We start from the raw sequence: 14,952 nt of genomic DNA, 5'->3' as shown, positions 1-14,952 counted from the left end.
CCAAACCTATTGGCCTAGATATATTTGTACACTCTGTCTCCACCTTAATGGCACAGGTGCAATGCATGAAAATAGACTGTTGACGGGGTGTAAGATAACAATGAGCATTACAATGTGATGTTGCACTGGGTGTGAGAAAGGGCCCCTCAGAGTTTTATTGATGGAAGGTTTTATTGAAAGAATCTGTGTACAGGATTAAATGCAATGTTTTTAAAACTTCATTATTAGTTAGGCCAATTTTGGATTTTTGAAATTACAATTAAAATCTAAATTAATCAGCACTAACAGGTCTGTGCTTTGCAGACTATTATAACTTGTTTGATTTCAGGTGATAATAGATGTTTATGACGTATGTACTGGTAGATGAGTGAAACTCTCCTTTCCTGAATTTTTACTTTTCTCAGAGCATTGGTCGATATCCTGCGTCACCAGTCCAGTCCAGTCCAGCAGGGTGAGAGGAACAACAGCACCGTCCTGACCACCGCCACCACCAGTGAGCTCAACCTGGGACGGCAGTCCAAAAACCTCTATACCCCCATCCTCCAGAGCAAAGATAACCGGAGTAAGTCTCAGTAGCAGTTACAGAAGAAACACAATGCAGATAAAAATGTAAAGGACACACTGCAATATTCAAGTTTTAAGTATTTAATGAAATTGTCATATTGACCTTTAAAGAGTTTTTTTAGTTCAAATAATATGAGGTGCTAGAGCTATCTTCACTGTCTACAGTTTATAAATAGGTACAGGAGTAAAGGGATAGTTAAGACTACAAGAGTCTATAGGGGTAATAAATATTGTGTGAAAAACCCTGAATCTATCGCCTTAAAATAATCAGAGAATGTGGAGTGGTAGTCACAACTTAATCTAATTTACACATAAGAATGCATTACACTTAAATCTGTGTTCTTGATTTTCTTTGGTGACTAACAGATACAGCACATAGACAAACTAAAGGAAAAACTGACATAAGCTGTTTTAGCAAGGTGTTAATGTTTAGTGCTTGGGAAATATTCAGGACCTTCCTATCTAAAACGACATACAAAAAACACACAAACAGTGGAGGATGTGAGATCTTGCGTACTGACATTTTGTTGATTTTTGCCTTGTTAAGAAATGGCAGTTAAGGGGAACTGTGGAAGTTTAGGCATCTTGAAGACCAAGAAATCTGGAACAGAGCTGCTCACATGGTCACCAGAAAGAAAAATCAAAATCCCATATGACAGAAAAGGACCTGCTGGAAGGTTCAGCAAACAAATGAGTAGTGGTAAACCATGACATCGGAGGCATGGGAGGAAAAAGTAAAATATAGCAGAATATTAGCAGATTTTGGAAGCAAATTTGACTGGAACTTAAGAAAAGAGGCTTGATTTTGTAACTGGACAACAATGTAAAATATTTAAAAATTCGTTTGGGTTTAGATTTTTACATTATTAAATATGTAAAATGTAAAATAATTGCTGTCCTGCAACACATTCCAAAAAAAACATGGGACGGCAAAGCATTTTACACTTGCTATTCCTTTTCACAACAAAAAATACACATTTGGGGACAGTGATACCAAGCGATGAAGTTTAATATTTTTATTTTGTTTAAAGCGTCATCATATATTATATATTGTCTTACTTTACCATAATGTAACATTTCCATAATACTAGTATTTGTCTAGCTTGCAATGTTATGTAAGCAACATTCTAATAACATTATGATGCAAACCATTATTATATTACACGTTTTCAGAAAGTTCCTGGAACATTATTTCTGTAACATTACAGAAATACATTTCAAAATGTTGCTAAATGTTCTTATAAACATTCTCTGTTTTTGAACATTTTAGTATTTTTCTCATTAAGTTGTGGATTAACTGTAAATCCTCACATTCTCAAAGACTCCAAACCATAATTATATTTACATATTTACATCTAGTTTTTTTCAGTACTGGCTTTAAACTTACCCTATCCTAACATTTATGGAATGTCTTGTAAAAATGGAGGTATATTTACATATTAAATGAAGTTGACTGGACAAAACATTCAAATATCATATAATTCAATATCCTATACGCCCTCTAGGAGCTTACTACTGTCTTTCTCTTCTCTTTCTCCCACATTCCAAATAAATGTTCTTCTCCACCAGTTTTACACACTGCTTTTGGATAACTTTATGCCACTTCTGGTGCAACAATTCAGCTTGCAGTTCATCTTGGTTTCATGGCTTGTGATCATCCATCTTCCTCTTTATTTTATTCCAGGGGTTTTTTTTTTCAATTATGAGAAATTCATCATTTTGAAGTGGTATCTTATTTTTTTTCCAGAGCTGTATATTTCTTTACTGCAGAGGCAAAAATCCATTTGTGCCCAGAATAAGTATGGTATGGTTGTCTTGTCTTGAAACACTACAAATCAACAAAATATGTCATTTGGCCCAGGATGCACAAATATTTACACATACAATACATTTGGTCTTTAGATCAGTACAGAGGTAGTGAGTAACTAATACGAACCAGAGAACCAGAGCTTTGTATGTAATTATTGCTTCCACTATACAATAAATTGATCTCAGCAGAAGATTCACATGGGAGAAGTTTGGGATGTGGTAGATCAGATGAGTTGCAGCAGTCAGGTCTAGAGATGGAAATGACTAGAAATTAAACAAGAAGCTGAACAAAAGGTAAGATCAGATTCACCTCATTTTTTATGTTCAGTGATTCCTCATGCCCTGAAGATATGGCTTTGTCATCCAGGAAGCAGCCACTCCTATATGAACAGAAAATACTTTGTTATGGCATAAAGATGATGAATCAGAATAACTTTTTATTGATTTACAGCGAATCTTCCCTCTATGGGGACACAGACGATGCCAGCAAAATACCTCTGCAGCAGATGAGAGCCACTGGACCCCTCATTGTAGGGTTCAAGGATTCAAGTCTATACCATTCTGTTGGCTTACGTCAAACATGCACTCACCCACTTGTAGAGAGTGAGGCGGAGAATGACTCATCTGACCAGATCACTTTTTCCCAACATGCCTCTGCAGACCAGTGCCTCTGGTTTTTACACCACTGAACTCTCTAATGTGCTCCGATCATTTGTGCACTGCAGCTGTACTGTACTGTCCCTCTCCGTGCAGTTCTGGACAGATTGTTCTTGGTGACACCGTTTGATTACGTCCTGCGCTGACAGTCTGTCACCTGAGGAACAGTTGCTGAGGAGCATAGCCTACTAAGACATGAGCATCACGCTCAGTAAATGTGTATACTATGAGGTCTTTCACATACATACAAATGCAGATTTCACCTTAGCCACAGTTCCTATTGAAAAACTGGCCAGTTAGGAAGACACTGTGGCTAAAGCTCATAACATCCTTGAGTCGATCAGTCTATCAGTGATGCTAATAATGCACTTTTAGTTTTTTTGTTTTGTGTCCATATCCACAATAAACTCAAAAAAGAGTACAACCCCAAATCAGAAAAAAGGTGAAATCAGAAAAAAAGGAAAAACTGATATTTGGCACAGATACTAAGTGGTGATTTTTCAATTAAAACATTTTTTGTCAAATACTGTTTTGGGGACCGTTCAGCGCAGTGAATCGGTTCCGATACATCAGCTCACAGACGCCTCGTGCTGATCAACATCACCCTAGGAGTGATGAGGGGAAAGAGCTGCATCTACCCATACATTTGTGCTCTCTCAGGACTCCGGCAGCTGATGACAAGCTGCATGACCGGGATTCAAACCAGCAGTCATAGTGGCAGCGCTTTAGACCGCTGAACCACTCAGCACTCCCAACCTTTTTTATGTGTTGCAGGACTGCAGGTTTATTAACAAATTGGGATCACACTGTCTACAGTGTATAAAAGTAAATAGAGAAAATAACTATTTGTTTTTTTTTCTTACTGTCACAACTTTTTGTCTGATATGGGTTTGTGCTATTTCATAAACAAGGCGACTACTGGAAGATGAAGATGATTTCAATACAGCTGAAGTGGGCAACTTTAAGCTTTTAGGAATCATTGAAAAAGTTAGGAGGCCTATTATAGTCTTAATACAAATACGGTAACACTTGGATGATCCATTGTAGATGTCTCATAGATGCTTAACTAACATTTTATTAAATGTCTATTACATGCAATGATGTCTAATGTGAATGTAAATGACTCTGTGGAATGTAATCCAACACCTAACTCTAACACAAACTCTAATCTTAACATTGTAGGGTTCGGTTTAGATTTAAGGTTTGGTTTCAGGGTTAGATGTAGGGTAGGTTCTAAAGAGGATTATTTACATTTAACTTTAGATACATTTTACATTTAATAGATATACATACATGTTAGTTAAATGTTGGGTGAGCATATATGAGGCATCTACAATAGACCGTCCAAATAAATTAATACCAGAATTACTTACAGTATATTCAAGCTTAGAGAGGTATAAAGACTGAACTAAAAGGATTATAAATAATATTTTAAAGCATGACAAGAAAATAAAATCTGCCTTTACGTCGGCCACATTTTTTGGTGGGAGTCCGTCAGTGTTCGCTCTGCTCTCTTTCAGTTGGGAAACACAATTTAATCCAGCCTGGGTCCAGCCCCAAGCACACAGCTACTATTGGTAAGCCAAAGAGCACAGGCAGCGTATATGTGCACCTGGCTTGAAAAAGCAAGTAAATGTATGTATATGATGTATATGTGTGTGTGCCCTCGATAAAGCTAGATTTAAAAGGTCCATTCTCAGGTGAGTTGGATGTTTATGTATGTAAGCCAGCTTCCTGAAACAGCTGTGTGTGTGTGTGTATGTGTGGCCCATGACCGGTTTGTATGTGTGTGTTCAGTGCGTGTCACTGCTCATGCTTCAGCTGTGCTGGCCCTCTAACTCAGTATAAGTGTTTATCTTCTCCCCCTTTCTCCTTTACCCCGCGCTCAAACACATACTGTCACTACCCTGCTGTAATCTCACTTCAGATGTGTGCATCACATTCACCTCTTAGTGTGGGCACCAAGTGCCTGTTTGTAGAGTTGGCCAGGCTTCAGTCTGTGTGTGGGCACGCTTGTGAACCTGTGTGGCATATTTATAGAACACAAAAGCATGGCCATGTGGGAAAAATATGCCACATCACAGAAACAGATGGGCACAGTTTTTTTAATCTAACACTTTATTTGATGGCTGGGCCTTGCCTCAGACAGTGGCATGTACAATCATTTTGGCACCTCTGGTCAAAATAACTATTATCTGTTGCTGTGTGTATTTCAGTGAGTAAAAGATTAAATTAAAGATGAATTGTAGAATTATTTTAACCCCTTTATTGGCCAATTCCAGTGGGCTAAAACTCTCATTGCACATTTCTGTAACCAAAGAATAGCTCTAGTCAGTTTGGACAGAAGCCCCTTTAACTGCTGAAGGAGTTAAGCTAGTCTAATGTATTATTTTATATCTTATTTATTATTTTTATTATATATTATTTTTTGATCATCATTATTGTTAGAAATTGCCAGATGATGCAAATTTTAGGGTTCTTAAATACTCTACTCCTTCCAACAATCAGCAGTAACACACCCCTCTACACAGGAAATTTGGCAGTGTTAAATCAACACTTATTAGTGTTAAACTTTACACTCTCAGTGTTAATTTAACACTAACAGTGTTGATTTAACACTGCCAAATTTCCTGTGTGTGCAGGTGCCTAGCACTCTAAAAATACAAAAATAAAGGATAAATTAGAGAAAATATTGGTACCTACATTACTCTACTCGACTAGGTTTTTTTTGCTCATCCATTAGGCATTTTTGTTACATGTTTTTTGTTATTACCTGAACTACTTGTGGTTCAAGGCAAGTTGAGTGGTAAACACTTTTGTATAAAAGTAATAAATGACTTGAGAATGTAATATATACTTAAATAAATTTCCTTAAATTTCATGGAATTCCAATTCTATTTCCTGCAATTCCAATTAAATTAAAGGAAGTGGAATAGCAGGAAATAGAATTGGAATTCCTTGAAATTTAAAGAAATTAATTTAACAGTGAAGGTTTACAGTATATATTACATAAGATTACAACATAAATTCCATACAAATATTATTGTATGGACCACAAATAAACAATGAATAATGAATAAACTCTATAAAACAAAATCAATCAAAAATAATTAAAATTGTAATAGCTTTCAAATTGTGGAAAATGATAGAACATCACTTAATTTAAATACCCTGCTTTCTCAAAGTCTTTTAAATGGTTGTCCAAACATTTAGGCCATATTTAGTGTTGCAGGCAAGATATTCAGACCAAAACGATATCGCCTCAATGACAAAACATTTAAGGAGCTGTTAAACATTAGATGCAACAATGTTACCCTGTAAAGTACTTTAATAAATTATAATTGCATTTACCAAAACATTGTTTCATTTTGCTTAATCTTAGTCTCTTAACTTCTATTTGGAATTAAATGAATGTTAAAAGTATCATATTCTCACTGATATGTGACAAAAATGAATTACTCTGAATTGCAATTCAAGTTTAAATCAACTTTTTGTTATTCCAAGTCAAATGCAATTCAACATCCTTTATGTTGGATTCAATTCAAATTCAAATTCATTCATTGAAAAAAAAATCTGAATTTTGCACATCCCAGGTAGGGACTAAAACGTGACATGTAACGTACTGATTGGCCAGAGAGAATCACCAATTTACATAGACGACAAGGCGGAAGATAGAGTAGAGGACAATGAGCTCTTACTTTATAAGAAGTGTAAACGTTAACAATCTATGTAATAATAGTATAACTAATGGTGAAGGATACATTGTTACAAATGAATTACAGTTGTACCGGTTATGTCATTGCATACATATGTCAATGTCATTTTTGACTTGTGTAATCACATGTATCATAGAGTGTGTGATTTTTTTTACTGGTTTTGAATACTAAAAATCATCCAGATTTTATCATTATCATTTTATCAGGAAAAAGTGACATTTATACACATGTAGTTAGATAACCTCTGCAACTGTAATCAATCAGTAACATTGTGTACTTCACCAGCAGTAACAGTGTTATTATATGTAGTGTTATTGTGTAACTACACAGTAATTAGAGACACATTATAAAGTGGGACCAAAAATGAACCAGGTACCACAAAGCAAGTAGAGTTGAGTAGGGTTAAGTGCTCTTGGCACCATGCAGTGGAAAAAAAGCACTGTGTAAGAATACTTACAGGGAAATGCAGGTATTGTTTTCCTCGGCTCGTAATGTATGGTGCTGTGACACCTGCGCAAACATGACCTTCATGGAAGAATATTCATGAGAAAATCTCCAGTGCATTTTGAAAATTTAAAAAGTTAAAATGTAATATTTCATATGCAGGGAAGTATGGATTCAAATAAATACTAGCTAAATAACTAATACTATTAATTAAATACTTGCAGAAAAATATTTTGACAGTATCACAGATAATATCACAAAATTGAAAAAAGATGATCTACAACAGGATCATGGTCCTAAACACACCTCAAAATGCACAGTGTACAACCTGTACAAAACTGTATAGGTTGTACATGTATATGTATCCTGTAACCAGTAAGAGATATTTTGACCAGGGTTGCACAACTGTTAGCATGCCACTGTTCACTGCATATCTTGCATAAAATAAAGCAGATAGACGTTGCTATGTGCTATATGTGCCTATAATGTGTTATGTTTTATACTGTATGGAGCTACTATCTTGTCTCTGTCTGCAGTGCTTTTGCAAACTATGCTTTTGCAAAACATGTATTGTCTTACATAGATACTTTTAATACTTTTAATCCTGTTTTCTACTTCTGCTACTGCTTGTCAGTGCCCAGTATCCCATTTATATCCCAGTATCACTTTGCAGCAGCTTCACCATTCAGGGGGAATAAATACAGAGCATCCCGGCATAAAAAAGATAAAGAAGCCATTAAAGAATTGCTTTAATAATGGTATCCAGTGGCTAGTAATCATATGATATGTTTTTCTGTTGTGTTTGTTGAGAATTAAACCATTCTAGCCAATCTACTTTTTATTCTAATGGTTCTACTAGCTTTTTTTCTGCTGGGATACTACTCTACCCTTGTGAATGTGTATGAAGCCTACCTGACTGATCTCTTCAAACCTTATCAGTCAGAAAACATCTCCAAGTACATCAACAGACTTGGAGGATAGTCCAAAATTATCATGTGAAATTCATGTGAACATGCCCAACGGTAGCATCTCAGTTTCCAACCAGAGATACCTCTTGCTGTCTAGTAGATCCAAGTATCTTATTTAAGAATTATTAATTGGTTATTGCTATATGTATTCAAATATATTGGGCCCTACCTTACACCCTGCAAACAGTCTATTTTCACGCATTGCCTGCGTCGTTTATATATCTACGCCAAGGTGTGTTCAGGTAAATTTTTGCCGTATTGCTATCTTGGCAACGTAAAACACAGGTGCGCCACTGACTAAAATGAACCCTGACAACAGTAAACCACCAGATGTTCATTGCTATTTTGGCAACGAAGGTGCACCGTGTAAACCCCTGCTTCTTACACGCACACAAGGACGCACAGCAGTGCACAAATCCAACTTTTACATTGACAAACAGAATACATAATAAAAAAGAACATTACTGTTCCTGTAAATGACCTGTTCACGCAACTTCACACTGTGAACGAGCAGGTAATTTTCCTCTGCTGAGACGCACATAAGCGATGCACTACTAAACTACCAATCTGCCAAAGTCAGAGCACACCTGGCTCTTAAAGGAAATGGCTAGTGACATGCTGATTGTTTAATTGCACATGAATTATTACTCGCCTTTTGCGCATTTCGAGCCGCACAAGGCATACTTTTCCCGTCGTTATGATAGCAAAGACACACTGAAATGCTCTAAATCAAGCTGCACAGTGCATGGTTGATGGCTTATCGATGGCCTATAAGATGCCTATAAATCGTTAAAATAGGGCCCATTACATTAAGCCCCCAAACACATATTCAGTCTTCTAATTAGTAATTATTAGATATCCTTACAATGTTCAATCATCTATCAGTCAGCTCTTACTAATCATTCTGTTCTATTCTCTTCTGTCAGAGCGTGTGCCACGGATGAATAACACTCAGCTGGTCTCCACTGGAACTCTCCTCTCCAGCAAGACCAACAACACAGGCCCTCATCCAACATTCTCTCATTCCTTTCACAACCTGGCCCAACTCCCTCCATCATATGAGGCTGTTATGAAACCTGAGATTAACCGATATTCTTCCCTCAAGAGACTAGGTGAGTATGTGTGTGTATATAGTGGTAATTTGAGAGAATCTACTACTGAAATGGCTCTGTCATCATTTATACTATATACTATGACATGCCAAATGTCAGGGCACATGGGACTGTGGGGGAATATCGCAGAAATCCTGGAAGCTAAATAATATTGCACTGAACTGTGGGAATTGCATGTGGGTCCTCCTGCATTGCAGTGGCTTGTCTGTCTATAATTACTATACATTTCACTGTGGACTGTGGGCGGTAGTGCCTTCTGTTACATATTCCAGGTCCACACATGTGACATTGTGGTTCGAGGGATGTTAAATAATCACACAACTTTCTAAATGGAACGTTCCATCCATCTGTCACCATCATCAGATAAATGTTGACTTGCCATGAGTACCATTGCCAGTGTTTATCATTACAACTTATACAGTGTGGGCATTCCAATAAGCCTTCCCCTGAGGTGACACTCCAGAATCTATTTTACATATTGTTATCCCCTGACTTTTGGCATGTCAGTATACATATTTCATGCATTGAGATTAACTGATAAAATGTTTTGACTACACAACATGGTTGAATGTGTGATGAAAAAATCAATGTCTGAAAAATGTGTCATATATGAGTCCATCAGAAAAAGAATAAGGAAAGAAGCAACAGCATACATTTGTCTTAAAAAGTATATGTCCCCTTACAAATTTCTTTTGTTTTTTGTCATACTTAATATCAGACAAAGTTAAGATAAAAGCTGAATAAATATAAAAAGCAGTTGTTAAATAATATTTTAATTTATGAAGGGAAAAAGCAATCCAAACAATCTTGGCCCTATATGAAAAAGTAATTTCCCCCCATTAATTAACTGTTCAATTTCACTAGCCACAACCAGGCATGATTACTGCCAGACTTGTAGAACCCAGAAATCACATAAACAGAACCTGACTAAAAACATGAAGCAAGATAAAAGCTTACTAAAACCAACACATTATGCCCCAATCTAAAACAAATCAACTTCAGATGAGAAAACAAAGTCATTGATCTTTAATCAGTCTGGAAAAGGTAACAAAGTCATTTCTAAAGCTTTGGGACTCCAGTGAGCCACAGTGAGAGCTATTACAGAAGAGTGGAGAAACTTCTCAGGAGACTGGCTCTCTAAATTACTACAAAAGGGCATGGACAACTCATCCAGGAGGTCCTAAAATAACCCAGAACAACATCTAAAGAGGTGCAGGCCACACCTGCCTCAAAACACTGCTGACCAAAAAAAATAAAATGCAAGTATGATAAAAAAAGCAAAAACAAAAGAAATCTGCAAAGGGGGCAAATACATTTTTCAAATTTGTAGCACTAAAATAGAATAAAATCGTGTTACATTAACATAACTTACAATACAAAAAATATTTCCTCAGTGAAATAAAATTAATATATTATAATATTAGATTTTGCTATACTATATTAATTCTCGAAACCACTATTTTGTATTGAATAGTTTGCATGGGAAGACAGTTGTGCAATTTGTGTCGTGTTTAAACCATGACAGACAGTAGTGTTTTGTACTCTGTTCTCAGATCGCACTGTTATGAATGTATAAAAACCTGATGATGAAAATACATTTAATTTACTCCGATAGTATGCATAATGGTGTGTTTATATACAATAAACGACCCAAAAGCACACACAACCCAAAAGTGATGGGTATAGAAATACTATGAAGTTCTGTAATGACTGCGAAGCTGTTGACCATAGGAATTCATGTCTCATTTGTATCTGTGTTTCTCGATACAGAGAAAGATCTGGACGATTACACAGGTTACTATACCTCAAAGAGACGAATCAACAACGCACCACCTTCTTTCCACTCCTCCCAACATCACCTGCACTGGGGTGGTGACTACACTCTTGGGGCACGGGGAACGCTGCCGCTGCACACATCCCGCACTCGAATACATGTACCTACTACTACCTCCACACCAAACCCTTACCCCCTGCCCCAGTCACCGTACAGCCCCACCTTCGAGACACTGACAAAGCCTCCGCGCCGGGTGATGTCTCAAGACCAGCTTCTGGCCCTGGGAGAAGGAAACACGCTCTCTCACCTCTCCAAGAACCAGCAGCACCAGTACTACAAAGCCATGACCACCAGCAAGAGTTCCAACTCCCAGGTGCTGCGGAAGTCCCATGAACGCCTACTAGTGTCGCCCGATCATCTAGACGAGAGAATGATTGGGGTTGGGATGGGTGACTATGGGGGCATGATGTCCACGATGTCTCATCTCAGCCACCACAAGAAAGCGCAGTCACAGCAGAACGTGTGCGTGACTCCATCGCTCGACCGCCACCACATGATCAAGATGAACTCGCACCCAACCTCTGGCCGCGAACAGGAGCGCAGTACGGGTGCCATGCCCACCGGCCACGGGGCTGGCGCTATGGGCTGGGGGGAGGGGCACGGTTCGGGGGGCGGAGCCGGGGCGATGGCCCACAACGCCCGCAGGATGGCCTTTGCCACGAAGCGGCAGAACACCATCGAACAGCTGCACTTCCTTCCCGGAGGAGGTGGGGGAGGGGGCGGCGGGGGAGCTGGCCAGGCGCTGCGGACTGGAAGCAAGAACGAAGTCACTGTGTGAAGATGGAACGAGGGGGAAAGATAAGAGTCAGAAAAGGGCTTGATTGATGGAAAGACAAGATGCTGAGATGCTATGATGCTCTTGCTCATATTGGAAGTGTGGGAATAATGGAAGCAAGTCATAGAGTTTACATGGAGAGAGGGGGAAAGAGAGGAAAGAGAAAAGCAAAGAGAATAAGAGAATAAAATGAGCTGGAAAAGGTTTCAAGGGAACGAGCGGATGTAGAGCGTGAAGCTCATAGCAAGGGAACTTGGTGCATTACTAGGACCTCAGAGATAGAAAGCTGTGAGACAATGTGAGTGCAGATCCCTTATTTGCTCCCTGCTGCTTGTTGCTAAGAAACAAGGCTAGGATAAACCCTTGCGAGATGAAGGTGTTTTTGAGATGAACTAAATGAACTAAGAAGGTTCCTGGTTCTTACTTATGTGACTGTGTCTTATGTATATTGTATATTAAGATTCGCGAGCCGACACTGAGGAGAATTTTTTAGAAGATGTGAAGATTTAAAGGTTGAAAGTCTTCTCTAATGAGAACCTGAGTTGTATTAATGTATTGGAGACTTGTTGGATTGAGGTGGAGGCTTGTGTTCTCTCAGAGTTGTATTTAGGCTCGAAAGAAATGGATTTTCCAGTTGTAAAAAGAATTTAAGTCATTTGATGAGCACGCGTTGTCATTATGGATTCCACTGTGACTAGTGGACGATTAGTTTTGACACCAAAACAAGAAATAAAAAAGATTTTTCTAACAATAAACATTGCATTAGAATTACATTATAGGGATTTGAACTTAAGAAATTCAGAAATATTGTGATGGTGTTCCATCAGCTCTGAAGTGAGATAGCTAAAGTTAGTGAGGCGACATCGACATCGACATTGACATTGAGATTGTGAGTCATCAGTTTTATAACATAACCTTTTAGATTCCACAAAGCTCTGACAGCATGTTTTGTAATTGAACTTACAGTAGTAAGAACCTTGAGGTTGAGGTTGGACTTTCTTGGCTGGATGGTATTTTTAGAAGCCTGACAGCAGTGACATGGATTTGTCACAATTTGTAGTTGACTTTTTTGCAGTATTGTGGTTTTGGTCCTAGCTACGTCATGTTACCTTTGAAAAGGTGCCTCTGAGAGATAAAGGCCATCTTTGAGTGACGTGCAAATCAGGCACTTGTGGCAATATTTAGAACATTGTGAAGGTTAGAGCAAGATTAGGTCTAGAGGAAGGAACCAGTTATTGACTAGAACCATCCAGTATCTGGTAGTGATTAGTCAGTAGGCGTGATGCCTTTTCATGCATGTCTGACCAGGCAATGGACTGCTACATATGCTACGTTCTCCAGTCAGGGCGGAGTCCTTTTTTTTGGTCTGGGAGTGTCAAGAGTAGACGAAATTAATTATGAGCATGCATTATTAACAGATCAAACTCTCACAGAATTTATAACTGCGGCTGTTCACTGTATAAGGTCAGTGGGGATTGGGGAACGGGGAAGGGCATACAGTGGACACTTTATTCCAAGGGCTATTCTGAAACTTTTTCTGTATGTCTGTGCTTCTGTGTTTGGTCGACATTTTAAAAAAAAGATCATTATCATGTGTCAGTGTAAGAGACACAGCTATTTAGAACACAATAATATCCTAAAGATTATCACTAAAGAGTACGAGAAATGACACAGAGGTTCCTCCATAGCTAATGATGTAGTATGCCAAGCTCAGCATCTCCTAACACATTAAGATGTGTCCTTTTTTCATGAATGAGCAGTCTTTTGTATATTATATTATTTATGTATTTATTTTTCTTTTTTTTCTTGAATGATTTCTGCAGATTTCTCTGCTGTATACTCACTCACCAAATGGACAGGCAGTGTGCCGGTGAGTGCCCGGGACTAGACTGAACTGAAAGTACATCTGGTTTAAATCAGTAGAAAATATAACGGCCATAGTATAGGCCTATAATCCTGAAAATCAAATTACAAATATTTAAACTCGTCTTTCTACTGAGATATTTCTCCATAAAAATAGAAAAAAAAAACATTGAAATAATTTTCCCAGTGTTCAGATGTGTATACATGACAATTTCCATGCACATGTTGTTATCATTATGATTACCATTCTTATTTAATTCCCATCATTATTATTCTACTTCTGTTTCTGTGAGATCTGTTTCCTGTTTTGTTACTATTGAAGTTTCTAGTGGATCCTAACCTTTGTAATTACTGACAAAAAAAGCAGATGCAATCAAAGTGAAAAGACAAAAAGCATGAAGATGTCAAAGCCAGTGTTGATGATGTCATATTGCTGACTTTTGATGTCAAGGTGTGTATGTGTCCTGTTTGTGTGTCTGTATTTCTGTGCCTGTGTGTAGTTCAGTGTCTGTTTTTTGGAATGCTGAATCTCACATTTCATCTGACTTTTATCTGATTTGGGAAAAGTTAGAGAATGTGCATTTCAGAAAACCCAAGGAAAATTAAAAGAAAAACCCAAATATTGCTTTATTTTCTGTTAATGTGAGTTTTTTTTTTAAGCACAAGCTTCCATAATAATAAATGTTGTCATCATTTACAAACCTGCATTCACTAAAGTATTTTTAACCACTGCATTTTAAACATTTTTACATCTTTATTTTGGACTCTGTTGTTTATTACAGGCACACTAAGGATGCAGAGCATGATCTAGTGTAATGTTTCCAAGATAACATTCTTTTTATAAATATATATATTTTGAAAATAAACTCCCCATCGCTACAAGACATCACAGTGTGTGCCAGTGAGTCTCACAGTACTGCCTGTATTCTGTTACAGTAGTTGTACAGTAGTAACAATTAGGGGTGGGCTATATGGCAAATATATACTACAATATATTGACAGAGACTTTTTCACGAAACACAATCTTTATAAAGATATTTTAACATTTTGACAAAATGTATCAGTAATAGCAGATTGTTAAAAGCTCAAAATACCCAAATACTTCCTAATAATTTATTTCAGTGACTTATATAAGATTTGTTGCACTATATTGAAATGAAATGGACTAATCACACTATATGTACTGAAGTGTGGAGTTGGTCATATTGCC

The 14,952-nt window shown here is 37.5% G+C and overlaps 1 protein-coding gene across 4 annotated transcripts in view; it reads left to right on the top strand.

Moving 5' to 3' along the window:
* Positions 1-14,443, top strand: part of shisa7b (shisa family member 7) — a 37,889-nt gene extending 23,446 nt beyond the window's left edge. For 3 of the 4 annotated variants that reach the window (XM_022666137.2, XM_015608123.3, XM_007258238.4), the window contains 4 exons: positions 405-562; positions 4,551-4,607; positions 9,085-9,270; positions 11,041-14,443. In XM_022666137.2, coding sequence (XP_022521858.1) covers positions 405-562; positions 4,551-4,607; positions 9,085-9,270; positions 11,041-11,882 — 1,243 coding nt within the window. In that variant the 3' untranslated portion in view covers positions 11,883-14,443. The remainder of the gene's footprint in view (positions 1-404; positions 563-4,550; positions 4,608-9,084; positions 9,271-11,040) is intronic. The other variant, XM_007258240.4, reaches the window with a different exon arrangement.
* Positions 14,444-14,952: the final 509 nt, after the last annotated feature.

Source organism: Astyanax mexicanus, chromosome 3, assembly GCF_023375975.1.
Source record: "Astyanax mexicanus isolate ESR-SI-001 chromosome 3, AstMex3_surface, whole genome shotgun sequence".
Classification (NCBI taxonomy): domain Eukaryota; kingdom Metazoa; phylum Chordata; class Actinopteri; order Characiformes; family Acestrorhamphidae; genus Astyanax; species Astyanax mexicanus.
This window is presented reverse-complemented; position numbering and strand designations above follow the sequence as displayed.